At 33.7% G+C, this 15861-nt stretch overlaps 1 protein-coding gene across 5 annotated transcripts; it reads left to right on the top strand.

Moving 5' to 3' along the window:
- Positions 1-2108: 2108 nt before the first annotated feature.
- LOC116338046 (ceramide glucosyltransferase-like) lies at positions 2109-13179 on the top strand. 5 transcript variants are annotated; one of them, XM_031763087.1, is made up of 8 exons: positions 2109-2265; positions 4045-5605; positions 5758-6094; positions 8773-8875; positions 9046-9147; positions 9246-9358; positions 9450-10077; positions 10149-13179. In XM_031763087.1, exons 2-8 carry the CDS (start codon positions 5508-5510, stop codon positions 10424-10426), a joined length of 1659 nt encoding a protein of 552 aa, XP_031618947.1. In that variant the 5' UTR covers positions 2109-2265; positions 4045-5507; the 3' UTR covers positions 10427-13179. The 5 variants fall into 5 exon arrangements, with proteins under 5 accessions (XP_031618947.1, XP_031618949.1, XP_031618948.1 ...); XM_031763089.1 differs by lacking the exon at positions 2109-2265 and adding an exon at positions 2547-2639; XM_031763088.1 differs by lacking the exon at positions 2109-2265 and adding an exon at positions 2814-2987.
- Positions 13180-15861: the final 2682 nt, after the last annotated feature.

Below are 15861 nucleotides of genomic sequence, written 5' to 3'. Positions count from 1 at the left end.
TTCACATTATATTCACTGTAATTTGATAAACTTCACAAGTAAAATGAACAAAATACAGCTAATACACGGTGAGGCATTTGTTTGTGTATAATGTGTTATCAAGTAGCGTCATCAGAAAGATATGAATGTGTAGTATGTTGGATTTTAAGCCATTAAACACAAAACTATGAATGGTTTAGCAAACCTTTCAACTGAATTTAAGTATAAGCTTTCAGCTTGAGCCTTATTTTTCAAGGATAATTTCATTCTTTCTTTTTTTGGAATATTGACGAAATTTGAGGCAATGGATATTCATAAATTTTGAAGTCAATGCATTTCATTCTTATGCCGATTTTTATTAAAATTCAAAGAAATTCGATCTTAATCAATTTGATGAGACCACAGGAGGCGCTAAAAAACTTAACGGAGAGGCAGGTGTATTCATCTCAGAATAGTGATTGTGAAATTTAGATTGAAGACAAGAGTATAAAATATGGTGAAGGAATACAAAATTCGTTAGAGACCAAAGATAATCCAAGTTCAAACAAGTGGGAATTCTCATTTTCTCTGAACGTGACATACATTCTTCGATTTTCGTTAAAATTGTTCGGCCACCATATTTTAATATCTTAGTAATCCACTGTAATTCTAACCCGAGGAATTCAATGGTGGCAACCGTTTTGAGGAATTAGATCATTTTTTCAGATTTTTCTGGCCTGAAACCTATTTTTTGGAATGATATTTCGGAAAAAAAATTGTTTAACAATCTTGAAATGATTTTTACGACATTTTATAACCACAAGTTTACTTCCCCCTGTGATATTGGCGAGAATTTTTTTTTCCGCCGAAATTATTCGAATTTGCTAGGGTTTTTTGACGCAAAAAAAATTCTTTCAATTTGCTGGGGATTTTCGCCAAAAAGTGAAGAGCAAAAAAAAAACGATTCTATCGTCATTTCCTAGGGTTTTTCAGAGAAAATTCTTTCGATTTGCTAGGGATTTTCGCCAAAAAAGTGAAGAACAAAAAAAACGAAATTTGGTATTCAAATGAGAGAATTTTTAGTTTTTGAAAAATGAACCCTCTGTGAAATGAAGCTCGCACATTACTGATGCAGATAAAATTACAAATTCACGAAATAATTGCGATTATTCGTGAAATTTTTATGAAAAACGGCCTTTTCCATTTAAAATACATTGCGGGCACTGATTGCCCCGTTTCACGAACAACGCTAGATTTGACATGTCGCGGTTCTAAGGTTAATATTGCTTCAAATGTCCAATGTGCAATAAATTGTTACGATGACTTGCAGTGCAATATGTACGCATATTTTCACTTGTTTGTATGTCCAAGTATGCATGGAATGTATGATTTAAGACACACATACGCACCAACCAAATACTACTAAATCAAAGCGTTAAAGCGTGTGATAACATTTTAAGAAACTATGTTATATGCTATGCGTGTTATGTTGTATTTGGTACATTGCAAACGAGCGAATAAATAATAATGGAATTAACACAAAACATTTTGTATTTTGAACAATTAAATTTGATGATGACACAATGATGACTCTTGATAATACGCAATAACTTAGACGGTAATTTTTGTACTTGAAAAGGACTTACGTCATTTATCATCACAGACATGAGTGAATGTGAACCAAGTATCATATGAAATATTTTTCTTGTACTTAGCTCTCTGTCAAAAGTAAATGCGATTGATGTATATACAATATATTTTATAACAAATATATTTGAATCGATCAATATCAGATAAATTTGCCGAATTGACCATTTATGTACATACAGTGTTCGCATTTGCTCTGAATCGCTCTGAACACATTGAATGAAGTCATTGCCAAATAAATGTTTTTGTTGTTATTTTGTTGCGACTTATCAACAACGGCATATTCCATGTCAACTGCTATTTTATGGAATAATATAGCCGTCGTATACATATACTTTATAGCAACCATCGAATATTCTCTATGCCCACTCGATAACTTTTAGCTACGGAATTATTTGCGATCGCAAAATACACATATATTACACAAATGTTTCGATACATCGAAATTAAGAAAAAAATATATCAACCGATCGCATTCACTTCGTTGCAAATGTCTAAAGTGTTGTGTGGCAAATTGCAAATTAAGAAAAGCGCATATTAAACAAGTTTTACACGTTCAGCGTTGTGTTTACGAGATTCAGTGTTTTTTTCTACGCCGATAAAACCAATCAATAAAATCGAACGCTCTCAATATCAAAACCACATTTATTTGATTTTGATGTAATATTTCTTCGTATTGCATTCGACGATATAAATTATTTTTTAAGAAATCGAAAATCTATTGCTATATGACGGCCTAAGAAGAAAACAATAACATACAGAATATTCTGCAAAAAGACGAATACAAATTTATGTGAGCAAAAACCAAATATACAAACAGACAGCGCAAAAGTAAAACAGCCTACTTACATGTGTTTCTTATGTAAGTAGGCTGTTTTACCTATATATGTTTTTTTTTTTTCGGTATGTTATTGTTTTCTCCTTAGGCCGTCATATATATGGCATTTTGTTTGTTTCGCGCCGTTTACTCAGCCTCTCGGGCAAAGCAATCATCAAAGCAAAAAAAAAGAGGCATAACAGCAGCAGTAAAAATAGTAAAAACCACAGCAACAACACTAGCAGTATTATTGTTTTGTGTAAACTACGACGCCAGCTAATGAGTCATGTGCATGACTTCGAGGAAACAGTGTTTTATCGAAAGCAAAGTTCAGAAGAATTTCATACATACGAGAATTCACAACGACGAGCGTAATTGCCTCATACGATTATCATTCGATCCGTTGTTGTCGTTGAAACTTGTTGTATTCATGTTGCTGTTCTCGTTGTTCTACATAAATTCGATGTTTTATGTCGACCAAGTGTATCACATGATTAATTAATCATTACATCAAATCGAGCGCATACACTCACATATCGATATTCTTCTTAAAAATTCACTCAGTGTCAAGATCCGATAGAACTGAATTTGATTAAATAAATCGGCTCAAGTTCAAAAATGAGTTGTTTTTCTTGTTTGTCACAGTGCTGGTTGTTTTGTCATTTGAGTGAGTGATTGACCGGTCGAACGGTCAGTCGTTTGGCCGTATTTCGTACTAAATCGATTTGACTTATTTTTGTGATGGTAATTGTTCAGATTACGTTCGGTTCTGTTTTTTTGCTGATTTTTTTTTCTATCAAGCTAACGAATGACTAATAGAAAAAAAACAATCAGTGATAAGCAGCTGCGCTGATTAGATATGAAGACTGTGTTATAACTTGCCTATATTATTTCTGAATATTTTCATAATATGCTCTGGATAAATTTGCGATTAAGGTGAAATGTTGACACATTCACATATATACACATACGAACGCATAAATACAAAACTGCACACATTTCCCCCATTGAAGCATAATTGCAGCAATGTCGTTAAGCAAACAGCGAATACATAAAAAACATTAAGCAAACAGCGAAAATGAACGAAATAAAAACAAAAGCATAAAACTTATGTATATTAAATACGAAAATGTATGACCCACAATGAACTGGAGAAAATATACAATCAAGTGCACCGGCGTTAAAGCCGCTCAACTTGAGGGTTATTATCATCAAATTGAAAGTGAAACGTATGCTTGGCACACAACGATGGATGGGTTTGACTGGAAAGAAAACGACACGAACTATAGAAAAGAAAAAGAACGATTATTGAGCATGAGCAAATGAAATTTATGGCAAAAAATATCAAATGATAGCCAAACCGAACCTAATTATTGAATACAGTGCCATGGTATTATTGTTGTTGAGTTTTTTTCGGTCACACATTTTACCTCATCGCTTTGAAATTATGTGTTATAAGTGAGCAGCTTTATCAGTGCCATGAACAATAGGATTGTGATAGTTTTACAATGAAACACTTCATTCTTGGATTTAGTCGTTTAAATTTTTTCACTCTCGTCTGCATGCTAATATTATTGTTTGAATAATATGTGGTTTCTTTATGTCTCTTTCGCATTCAACAGGAAAACTATGCAACATAAAAATTAGCAGACAACAGTTGATCGAGTGAATTTGATACGTCAACACTACACATCTATATCGAACGGGAAGTTAAAAATGTTGATTAATTAGCAAGATGAAAAAAAGAAACGAAATCAATACAATAAGAAGCGTACAAAAGAAGAATTACGTATTTATCTATAACAATCAGTTATCATCGTGTGTGTAAATAATTTTATTGCCTAGTGAACAATTAGACAACGAGCGATTAAGTTTTGAAGAAACATTTATTAATTAACACTTTGAACATATACAAGGCGACGGTAAATACGACCAAGAACGTAGTTCACACACACCGCTGTTCTGTAGAGCAATATTTTTTTTGTGGGAAGGAGACCGAACACATTTTGTGGTCAACACCGGTCGTGTGAAAAGAATGAAGAATATATTGCTCGATGTCAAATTGAGTGGTGAGCGCGAGTGTCTACGACCGTTAAAAGATTATGCAAAGAAAAAAGTAAATCCATTCTAGCTCTTAACTCCAAACACAACACACGATACAAACCAAATCAAATCGTCAAACGTAAACAAAGTGCGTATACGGTTTGGGGCGTGTATGGTATTCATTCTTCATTATTTTAACAATATTCAGATTTACTGGGACGGATCGCGTAATAATAGTGTTTTTGCGCAAACAAATCTTAGAATCACACAAAAGTCGCATTTTTTTCGTGTATGTATGTTTTTTGAACAAAATTGAAGGTGATGTGATACAATGTAATAAATAAAGACCATTTTAGTGAAAGAAGCGGAAAAAATATATCCGCACAGTAAAACCGAAACACAACAAGTAAATTGTCGGCGTTAAGTGTTTATTTTTTTTGTTGATTTAAAATGACAAATATTTGTGTTTACATTTTGATGCGTTAATCAGTACCAAATAAAACGACGCAAACACAAAGAGTTTGATTGATATAGACAGAAGGACAGGGAGACATAGAACAAACAAATCAGTTTCCATAACGAACAGTGCATCATCATAATTTATACATTGCGTTTTGACAGCCAAAATTAAAGGAGAAACAAAAATAATTAATAAATAATAGAGTGTGTGCAATAAAAATGTGATATATCTACAGTAAAAAATATATTATGAATGTGAATGAGTGTGCGTTTTTGTGAAACAAAACGAAAATTTTACGTATGAGCAATTGGTTCTTGGCTATGCTCTTGTAAACCCCCATAAAAATTGGAACGACAATGCCAAATTTAACGATACAGTGATTTTGCCTGACACAAATCTTTTTATTTTTGTTCAATCGTCATTGCTTTTCTGTACTGCAAAAAAAAAAAACTAATTTGTGTGTCCTCCGACGAGTAAAGGCTTTCCAATTACAACCAAAAACATATTGTGGCGCCGAACCACATTAACGTCGGAAAAAAGAATGCCAAAGGAATCATCGTCGACTGATGAACTTCAGCGAAAATGTCACCGATGATATATACTATTTATGGATTTGCGATATTTTTCTTCGTATTTTGGTGTGGCAAGTGGCTATTACACGTGCTTGCTATTAGCTATGGGTACGTATAAATGGGCACGTAAAACTCTTCTCAAACAATGTAATAATTAGTTGTAATAAGTGTTTTGTACAAGCGGAAGATTAATTTCGATTATGTTTGCGTCTTTTGTTTCGATCACATTTTCGGGTCAATTCAATTGTTGTATGGTATAGCAAATTTAAATTACATCGCAAAGTTAAGGCTTCGGTAAAAAAGTCGAAAACATTGGAAATTGAACAAGTCACCGAACAGCAACAAACACAACAGCAACAGAAAAAACAAATATTATCATCAACAACGCCGTCTTTGTCGTCGTCAACATCGACAGCGCTGCCATCATCAACATTATCGTCGCCACTACCATCAGTTAGCGCGCAATTGTCATCCACCACCAATTTAGTTAGAGAAATACAACCGCTGCCATCAATATCAATTCTAAAACCGCTTATGGGTGTTGACCCAAATTTGCAACAAAATTTGGAAACATTTTTTACTATGAACTATCAAACGGTAAGAAACACAGTCTATATGCCACAATTTTCTTTAACGAAATACAGTGGAACCTTGCTTGAACGGAAGCTACTTTTTTACGCTATTGGAGCTTAATAACGGTTCATAAAACTGCCAAATACGCCGGTATATTGACATTTTTTGACATATATTTAAAAATTTAAATCACTTGTTTCTCATCAAACCTCAATTAATATAATTTTCTCTGCTTTCTCTGATTGATATTGATTTATTGACATAGCCCAATTATTTGCTGTTGCTGAGCCTATGACTGATAGCTGAGTCTTGCTGAGCTTGTACGGCTCACGCATACGAAACGGATACACTGTGCAAAGAACGATTCATATTCCCCTTTGCCTTCGTATGTTGGTTGTATGGTATCATTCATGCATAAAATACAACGGCATAAATGGTAACATACTATACTAGCGAACATACGAAGTGAAGGGGAATATAGGTCGGTCGAGCTTCGCTCAGAGTTCGTTTTCACATACTTCAGCGGCAACAGCTTCAACGGCAGCACATACGAAGGCAAAGGGAAATATGTATCGTTCTCTGTACAGTCTCAGCAAGAATCAGCTCTCAGTCATAGGCTGAGCAACAGAAAATAATTAGGCTTTGTTTATTGAAAACAAAAACGGCCTTTTGATCAAAATTGGCATAAAATTTAACCAATGTCATAATAATCCGTTAAATAGAGGTTCTAGTTTATAAAGAAATCGATTTAAGCTAATCAAATGTGATTATTCAAAGAAAAAACAACATTTTAGAAACAAATCGCTGCTGGTATTCAAGGAATGTATGGAATTCGTTTATGGTTCTGGTTTAAATCTATGTGCAATAACTTGTGGAGAAAAAAACAATTGGATTTGAATATTTTGGCTTTAAAAAATATAAATGGCATTTTTGGTCACATTCACGCGAATGAACGACTCAATGCATACGCTCATTCAGAAATATTCAATTAGGATTATTTATAAATATAGTAATGTCGAGACTTAAATATGTGGGCCAATTAGTGTGTGCCATCATCTCCAAATCATTTCTATTGCGTAGTTATATTTGTTGAACGCTAACATTTTTTTTTTTCATGTGAACCCCGTTCGTCATGCTCCAATATTATCAAAAAGATGATGTGATGCATTATCATCATTATAAAATGTCTAAATTTAAAGTCATACAAAAAAAATGATAGTTTTCAATTCGAGGTGTCAATTATACAAACGAAATTCCAATTTCATACAATTATCAGCTGCTTGAATTTACAATACGTACTTTTAAATGTATATAAGTAATTGCAATTATTAACACAGATTATACAAGCATTGTCGTTTTTGACTCTACGAATACTGATTCAATCCAAGAAAATCTAATTGAAATGATTTATAGTATCGCATTCTGTCTCTATACAAGCATAGGTGTGAGTGTGTGTGGGTTCAATTTGCATTCATTCATAGTGCTTGAATGCTTGCAATATCATGTTAACCAGACGGTCAGATATGATAATGTGTATAATGTCTACGATATAAGTAAACATGTCAAAATAGATGTTAAATAAAGGTAATGATGAATTCAGGATTTTCTTCTTTCGACATGCACGTCAAACATGCAACATTCTATCATGTAAATGAAGTGATCTATTTCTGTTACATTTTTAAACAAAAGAAAAATTTAAAGAACAATATTTTGTTGTCTAGTCTTTGCGATAAAACAAACAAACAAAATGGGTTTTAATCGCTTTGATTCCCCTTACGTCTATTCTTGATTCTATTCATAAAATTTCCACGCCACAAACGAACATAAGACCTCTAATTACATTTTGTTGTTAATTGGATTTTTTAAAAGGCAGCTTATGTGTGGAATTCTGTGGCGGCTACAAACTGCTTGGAAATAAATTATTTCAAATTAAGTATAAATTAATCTCCTAAAGAGCAACTATTTAATTGTTGATTATGTTCAGCATATGTTGATGATTTTTCAGCTTAGTTTAGAATTCAGTTGATGTTTTATAATCTAATCGGGCATTCGTTGCGTGAAATGTGATATTCTGATGCTTTTTTTTTGAATTTATTTTTTTAATTTAACAAATTAAACAATGCTCACATTTGCAATTTCTCGAATTGGATTTGCGAGAGAGATATACCATTTCCAAACCATTTTTATATATGCTGAGCCAGTAGCTTGCAAGATTGGATTTCGAAGAGCGGCGATTTACAAAATTTCATTCAATCTCAAAAAACCCTAGAAAATGGGGGGAATTTTTCAAAAGCCACGGAAGTAAACCTCTCTCCCACCGTTCGCACACTACTGGCCTGTGTATATTTCCTTCATCAATCGTTCCGAGGTTATTATCTGACATCAATCAAGAATTATCGCTATTTATCCAAAATATTTCGGTGAATTTTGTTTGTGTAACAGTTCAACATGTAAATGCAATGATCATTTCACATTTAAACTGGTGTCAAAGTTGAAGTCAATAAAGTGTTCGTTGCATATATCGAATACCAGCAGCATTGTTTCCATCGTAACTACGATGGATTTGAAACGAATAAATTATTTATTGCTGCTTCGCAACCATCTTCGATGAATGAAACAAAAATAAAATAATTAACTTAATTTACTTACTTTCTTTCTTTTTTTGTTCCGCTTCTTTTTTTATGCTTGGAAACAACGAACAGTATGAGCTTCTATTTTGTATTGAGGATAACTGTGATCCGGCGATTGACGTTGTGCAAACACTGAGGCAAAAGTATCCAACGATCGATTCGAGATTATTCATAGGTGGGTGGAACAATCGTTTTTCGATTGAAATGAATAACGTCATTTTGAATCAATATACCTATTATTTGCGTCATTAATTATATTGTATTGTGTGCATTTTGTGTCTTCCTCTCTCGATCTTTTCCGTTTTTAAATTTCTTCAATTTATGGCGTGGTATCATTGTGCACAGGTGGATCAAATGTTGGAGTCAATCCAAAAATAAATAACATGCATCAAGGATATATGGCAGCTAAATATGAACTGGTTATGATATCAGACTGTGGTATTCGAAGTAAGTAATCTAACCTTATTAATTGGAAGTTTAAAGCCCATGTTGAAACAAAACAAAAAAAATGGTAATTATTGCTGTACTTGATATCATTAAAACAGTGAAAGAGGATACGTTACTCGATATGGTTGAATACATGACTAGCAAAGTGGGTTTGGTTCATCAGATGCCATTCACGTGTGATCGCGAAGGATTTGCGGCAACATTTGAAAAGGTATGTAGGTGCAAATTATCCAATTATATAATCATTTTCGTTGAGCCGATGTCATAAAATAAACTATCCAATTCTCATCCCTTATCAATAGATATTTTTCGGAACCATACAATCGCGTATCTATTTATCAGCTGATTTATTGGGTATAAATTGTCACACGGGCATGTCATGTTTGATGCGACAAAATGTGTTGGCTGAATTAGGTGGTTTGCAGGCATTCAGTTGTTATTTGGCCGAAGATTTTTTCATTGCACAAGCGTTCATGGATCGTGGTTGGAAATTGGCCATAAGCAGTCAACCTGCATGGCAAAATTCCGGCATTTGTGATATATCCACGTTTCAAGCACGATTAACGCGTTGGGTTAAATTGCGTGTTGCTATGTTGCCCACAATGATCATATTGGAACCGTTATCAGAATGCATGATTTTGGGTGCATTGGCTTCATGGTCTGTATCGGTTCTATTTCATTGGGATGCGCTTGTCTTTTATTTAGTACACATTCTAATGTGGTTGCTAAGCGATTGGCTAATGTTGTCAATCGTACAAAATGGCACGTTACCATTTAATAAATTTGAATTTGTCATTGGATGGCTGTTACGCGAATGCACTGGACCATATTTGTTCTTTAATGCACTATGGAATCCGGCGATACGATGGCGTGAACGGGTATTTCGTTTGGCTTGGGGTGGCATTGCATACGAAATTACAGAAGAAAATGGTAAATCTTCGCTTTAAAAAAACACAAAAATTGATTGTAACTGTTTTCATATTATTTTTGATTTTCAACAGGTGATAATATAAAATGTGCAATTGAGGAGAGTGAAAAGAAATTGCATAAGCCAAGCAAAACATGGCCAAAAAATTTGTTTGAGGGATCAATTAGTATAAGAAATCAAATGCCATTATCACACAATGGTTCATCGAAAGTGGACAGTATCGGTGGCGACGGCGTGAATTGGTGTGAAAAATTGAATACGTTAAGCAACAACAAGTCTTCAATCAACGATTTTTCGTTGTCATCGCAACATCGAAATTGCATTTCGATTTCAGTTGGGATGGATGCCTAATCACATCCGCGTACTCTAAATACCTACATTTCTTGCTCAATGCTGATTATGTGTCTAACAAAGAAAGGATAGAAAGGGCGAGAGAGAATAAAATTAAGCAGAGCTACATTGTTGCATTTCTTATTTCTTGAAAACCGTTTGAATTAGAAATTCGTAATCGAATTCACTGTCAGTCACTCGCTAAATTCGTATCAATCAACGGTATTAGGAAATTGTACCCCATAGGGGTTTTCACATTTACAAAAAAAATCCTGATTATGCAAAGTACTGGTTACCAATTGAAAAAAAGGCAACTGACTGACAATCAAAATACATTTTTTTTAATTGAAGAAATAAAAGAATGATCGAAAAATGAACGCGAGTCATTTGTGCGCTTGTGTCCACAATATGCCAATATGAAGAAACAAAGAAAAAAACCAATTGCAGAGTAGTTTTACCTCATAAAATAGTACTTATTTTTTTTTTAATTGACTCAATTGCTTGTTTTTATGTACAGAAACACATTTTTTAATCACTCTTCATCTTTTCGAACACACTCACCCCTCACAATCATACGTCAACGCAATTGGTTTATCGACACTCAGAACTCTCATATTTGCGACGTTAACCATTTAGAATGGAAAATTAAGCAAACAGAAAAATCTACAATAAACGAGAATCTATTCTTTGATAAATATTTCATGGACACATTCAGTTGACAAAAATCAAGCACCACAGCTCACCTGGGCTGCAGTACTACTTATACGCGAGACGACGACGTCGTCATTTGTTGCTTTTTTTCTAGGAAAATTTATTTGTATCAACGTACATTTATGTTTGATTTATTTTGATTTGTGGTGTAATTTGCCAAGTGTAATTAGTTAAGTTTGTTGCCAAACATTTTAAAAAGCGAAAATGAATTTGAATCCATCAATAAACAGACATTGCAAATGATAATAATTTCCAAGAATTTGCGAAACAAATGAGACAGAAAACAGGAAAAAACCAAAAAAGCAACAAAAATCGGTTGTAATAAATCAGTGTGTCCATAATATATAGAAATATCACTAAATAGTGTCGATATCTATACTATATCGGTCCACTATATATGAAAGATATTGCCGCACGGCACCGTATCGCACGATCGAAGCCAGTGTAGACGGAAAAAATCACAAATTGCCATGCGGCAGTAGAAAGAACTGTGTGTATGCGTCAACATGTTTGCCGTCCGCACTCACTTCTATCGTGAGATACGGTGTCTTGCGGAATATCTTACATATATAGTGGACCAATATAGTATAGATATCGACACTATTTAGTGCTATTTCTATATGTTATGGACACACTGTAATAAATAGATTATTTGGAGTGTTTTTCTTTCATTTGTTTGTTTTTAACCCTCCTGCAGACAGTTCATAATAATAACAGATCCAGACAGTATGGACCTCTCAGGCCCACCGTACAAAATGTATGGAAATAATTTCAAAATGATAAAACCAATATCAATTTTGATTTTTTTTTCTGTTTTTATTCGACGAAAATGAAAAAAACGAGATGAATGAATAGAAACAAAAATAAAAGTATTGAATAAATGTAAAAAAATTAATTGGAATCGGAAGAATCAGTTTTGTGTGTGCGTTTTTTTCCACATTTTGAACACAAAACCGTCATGGTTGAATGTTCACCGCAAACGTTTTTGTTAGATTTGCCACAACAAGTTTTTGTTTTTCGACCGAGTGAAGCTGGACCGAGCTGGACATAAATGACATCGACGTCTTTGAGATGATGAGTTTGTCGATGGTTCTTCAGAGACTTCTGAAATTTTCAAATGTTAGCGAACTTGATTCAAAACTACTGATGTTCCATGTCCATGCCACGAGTCGATCTGCGAGCAATTTGATCGTAAACTAATGATTCAGACAGTTCAAGTAGAAATTTTTGTACTTGTATATACAAAGTTTAACTCAATAAAGTATGTAACATAATTTATGTTACTTTCGTAATTTATATTGCGAACTCAAAAAAAGCCTTCCACTAACAGAGCTAAATGAAATATTCGTTCACCAAAGAAAATAAGAAAACTGAACGGACGTTTTATTGCTACTATTTCATATGTATTATACACGAGTCCGTTGTGGTCGCGACCGCATTAGTATGCGCAGTCATCACACATTGAATTTTTTTCGGACATACGCACCACCTATACGGCTACGCTACTGTGTCCGATCTTCACTTATGTGCAGCTATTGAATTCGTATAAAACCATTGGAGACAGAAAACAGAAAAAAAATAGAATTTGTTTGCAAAATTTTCTCTAAATACATGGATTTCCATACATTTTGTATGGTGAGCCTGAAAGGCCCATACTGTCTGGTTGAAGTGAGATTTTGGTTTTTGTCGAATAACAATTTTTTATAATTTAATATTTTACCGTTATATATTTTTTTATTTATGTATCGATATCATTAGCTTAACGCGCAAGTTTCAAGAAAATTGATTTAGTAGTTTGGATTTTATTCAATTTTTTATGAGTTGCTGGGCCTCATAGACCCATTCTGTCTGCAGGAGGGTTAAATTGGCGTCAAACACTGTCCGACAAAAACAATCATCTTTTGAATGGGGAATATTCCTCTTTGATTTCCATTTAATGCGTTACTGGGAGAGACAACATTGAAATATTTTCTCAACTTGTGTCGCGACTTTGATAGCACCCAAAATTAGATTTAATTATTAAAAGAAAAAAAAAACAGATAAACTCTCTCATTTAATACACACACAGAGAGACGCAAATACATAATATGTGTCCCCTCCATTGAAATTGTTCCATTTTATCATGTATAATTAATAGAAATTCAAATATATTGGCAAATGGAAATTTAAAGAAGAAAATAAAGCGAAATATTAGTATATCAACGTTCAAAATATTTGTTTTTTGACAGTTTTTTCCCAGTTTTTACCAATAGATGGTAAGATGGTACACATTTGGCGGAGTATTTTTTTCTTCTTCCATATATAGTATAAAGCACCGCGTATGAAAATTGGGAAAACTGGTATAGAACTCTAAAAAACAAGGGTAAAACCGCTTGTTTAACGTTTCTAACTTACCTTTAGGCGCGAAATGCGTTGAACACAGTGTTGCTGTCTCTGAGAGAGAGAGTTTGATCCAAATATGATGATACTGTGCAGTACTGCCCTTGGCTAATGCCATCTTGATAATGCGATTATTTTGCTATCGTTTGGTTACATTTGGACAGTGGCATTGTTTTCAATTGTGTTTTCAGCAGAATATTTGATGTATTCAAATCTAATATTAAAGAATAACCAAATTTATGTTGTGCTTCAAGGATTTTGACATACATTACAACTCACTTTTGGCTGTTGTTCTTCCCAAGCAGTCACAATCAACGGCACATCAACGTGCATGTCATTTGAATCAGTTTGAAGGCATGCGGGCGAAATAGTATATTTGAAAGAAATTTCCTGTGTCACTCGAATTAATGCAATGGATGTTTTATTATCTTCTGTTTCGAAGAAAATGATTTTGCTTTAATCAAAGTAAATGATAAGACTGATAAACTATAAATAAGAAACCAAAAGTTGTTGATTTGTTTTAAGTATCTACTGATTTCGTTAGGTTTCTTACTTATGGATCAGGTTTGTATTTGATGATTACTATTGTAATTTTTTATTCTTTTTTACCTTAATGTTACAGTTTTCTGGTTTTTCATTATCATCGCTTAGAGTATTCTGTTTCTGAATGAAAAAAAAAATGAAACATCAGACATGAGTTAACATTTTTACTCACTCTTCCCAATCGAACGACATCTGGTCGAGGATCTGATGCACAATGAGCAGCGGTTAGTATGAAATGTTCCGACATTATTGTACCTGCACAATCAAAGGTCACTTTATAATCATCGTGTAAATAACCCAAAGCCGCCTGGAATTAATAAAAGTGAATAGTTTTATAAACGCAAATATAGTAACATGTATTGCTTACTATCCAAGGGAACTCATCCGAAGTAGTATTTTTGCTATTTAAAATGCGAACATTTATGAAAAATTGTGAGGATGCTTCGCATGCCAAATTAACAATATTTAGTTTTTATCAATTCGTTAAAAAGAACGCGTTCAAAAATCAATCAATATATTTAAACAAATGATTACCCCATTCTGATGGTCGTCTCTTGAGAAATTCAATAATTTTCTTTTTTCCTGTGCAAAAATGAGGTGAAAATTCTGTATTAAATCCAGTCAAATGTAACCAATATTGTTGTAATAAATATCTTTACCTGCGATCGCTGTGTCTTTGTTTTGATTTTTCGAATTGACGTGGGCTCCTTTTCTCACTAAAATTTCCACAATATTCTCAAAGCCTGAAAAGAAATTAAGATAATGAAAAAGGGAAAAAAAGAAATTAATTCTCTTTAGAATAATAATATACCATTTTGAACAAAGCACGACGACAATTGCAGCTGAGCAACTTCGTTATCACTGTTTATGTTGGGTGGCACCTATTTGTACCATTTTTGATTCAGGCGATCGAAATTTGTGCCATTTTTTAGTTTCGCTGGCAACCGCACCATGGCGCTACTGTCAACGTTGCTTGTCATCGTTGCGCATTGATTTTGAGTGGCCACGTGTAGTGCCGAGGAAGTGGCCACGTCTTGTGGTGACCATCCATTTCGATCCTGTTTACGTCAACTCTCTTTTCGACTAACATTTTAATGATATTTTCAAAGTATGTGTATTAAATGGGAAAATCGTGTCATTTGGTTTACCTAGAAAAGGAAATTTTATTGATATCAACCTGCCAAAGTGGCGATGTATAATGGTGTTTGTTCACGATTTTCGGGAAGATTAACATTCGCACCATGACTCAATAACATTTGAAACAGTTTATCGTGACCTGGAAGAAAAAATCATTCTAATCAGAGCATGAATTTGTTACTCATGAAAAGCGCGCTTGCTGGGAGCCGCTCCTAGCTCTGAATGTGTTAGTGTGACTAAAGTTGTTTGTATTATTTTGTACTGTATACTAATACGAACTCAGGAGCCACTCCTGACAAGTACATTTCGCTCTTCTGAGACGCTGCGCCCGCTAAGCAGGTGCGTTCTTCACAAGCGCGATTACATGCTCTGATTCTAATTCATCAAACTTCTTTTAGATTTAGATTTAGATTTATTATCACCGCCAAGTACTAATGTAATATAAATATAATATAATTTTCAATTAATAGATATATATAATAAATAGATATATATAATAATAATAATTTGAAGCCTGTGAATCATAATAAATTAATAAATTTTGATAGTGTAACAAAAGCCTACCGAAACTCTTAGCCGTAAACAATGCCGATTCTCGATTATTGACATTGGCACCATTTGTGAGTAGCAACTCAGCAACTAGGGGGAATTATCTATACGTTTATACGGTTTATACTCAAGTATTT

This window comes from Contarinia nasturtii, unplaced genomic scaffold, assembly GCF_009176525.2.
Source record: "Contarinia nasturtii isolate CC-2019 unplaced genomic scaffold, AAFC_CNas_1.1 Cnas_scaffold_350, whole genome shotgun sequence".
In the NCBI taxonomy this organism is placed as follows: domain Eukaryota; kingdom Metazoa; phylum Arthropoda; class Insecta; order Diptera; family Cecidomyiidae; genus Contarinia; species Contarinia nasturtii.
The sequence above is the reverse complement of the archived record's forward strand: the minus strand, read 5'-3'. Positions and strand labels throughout refer to the sequence as shown.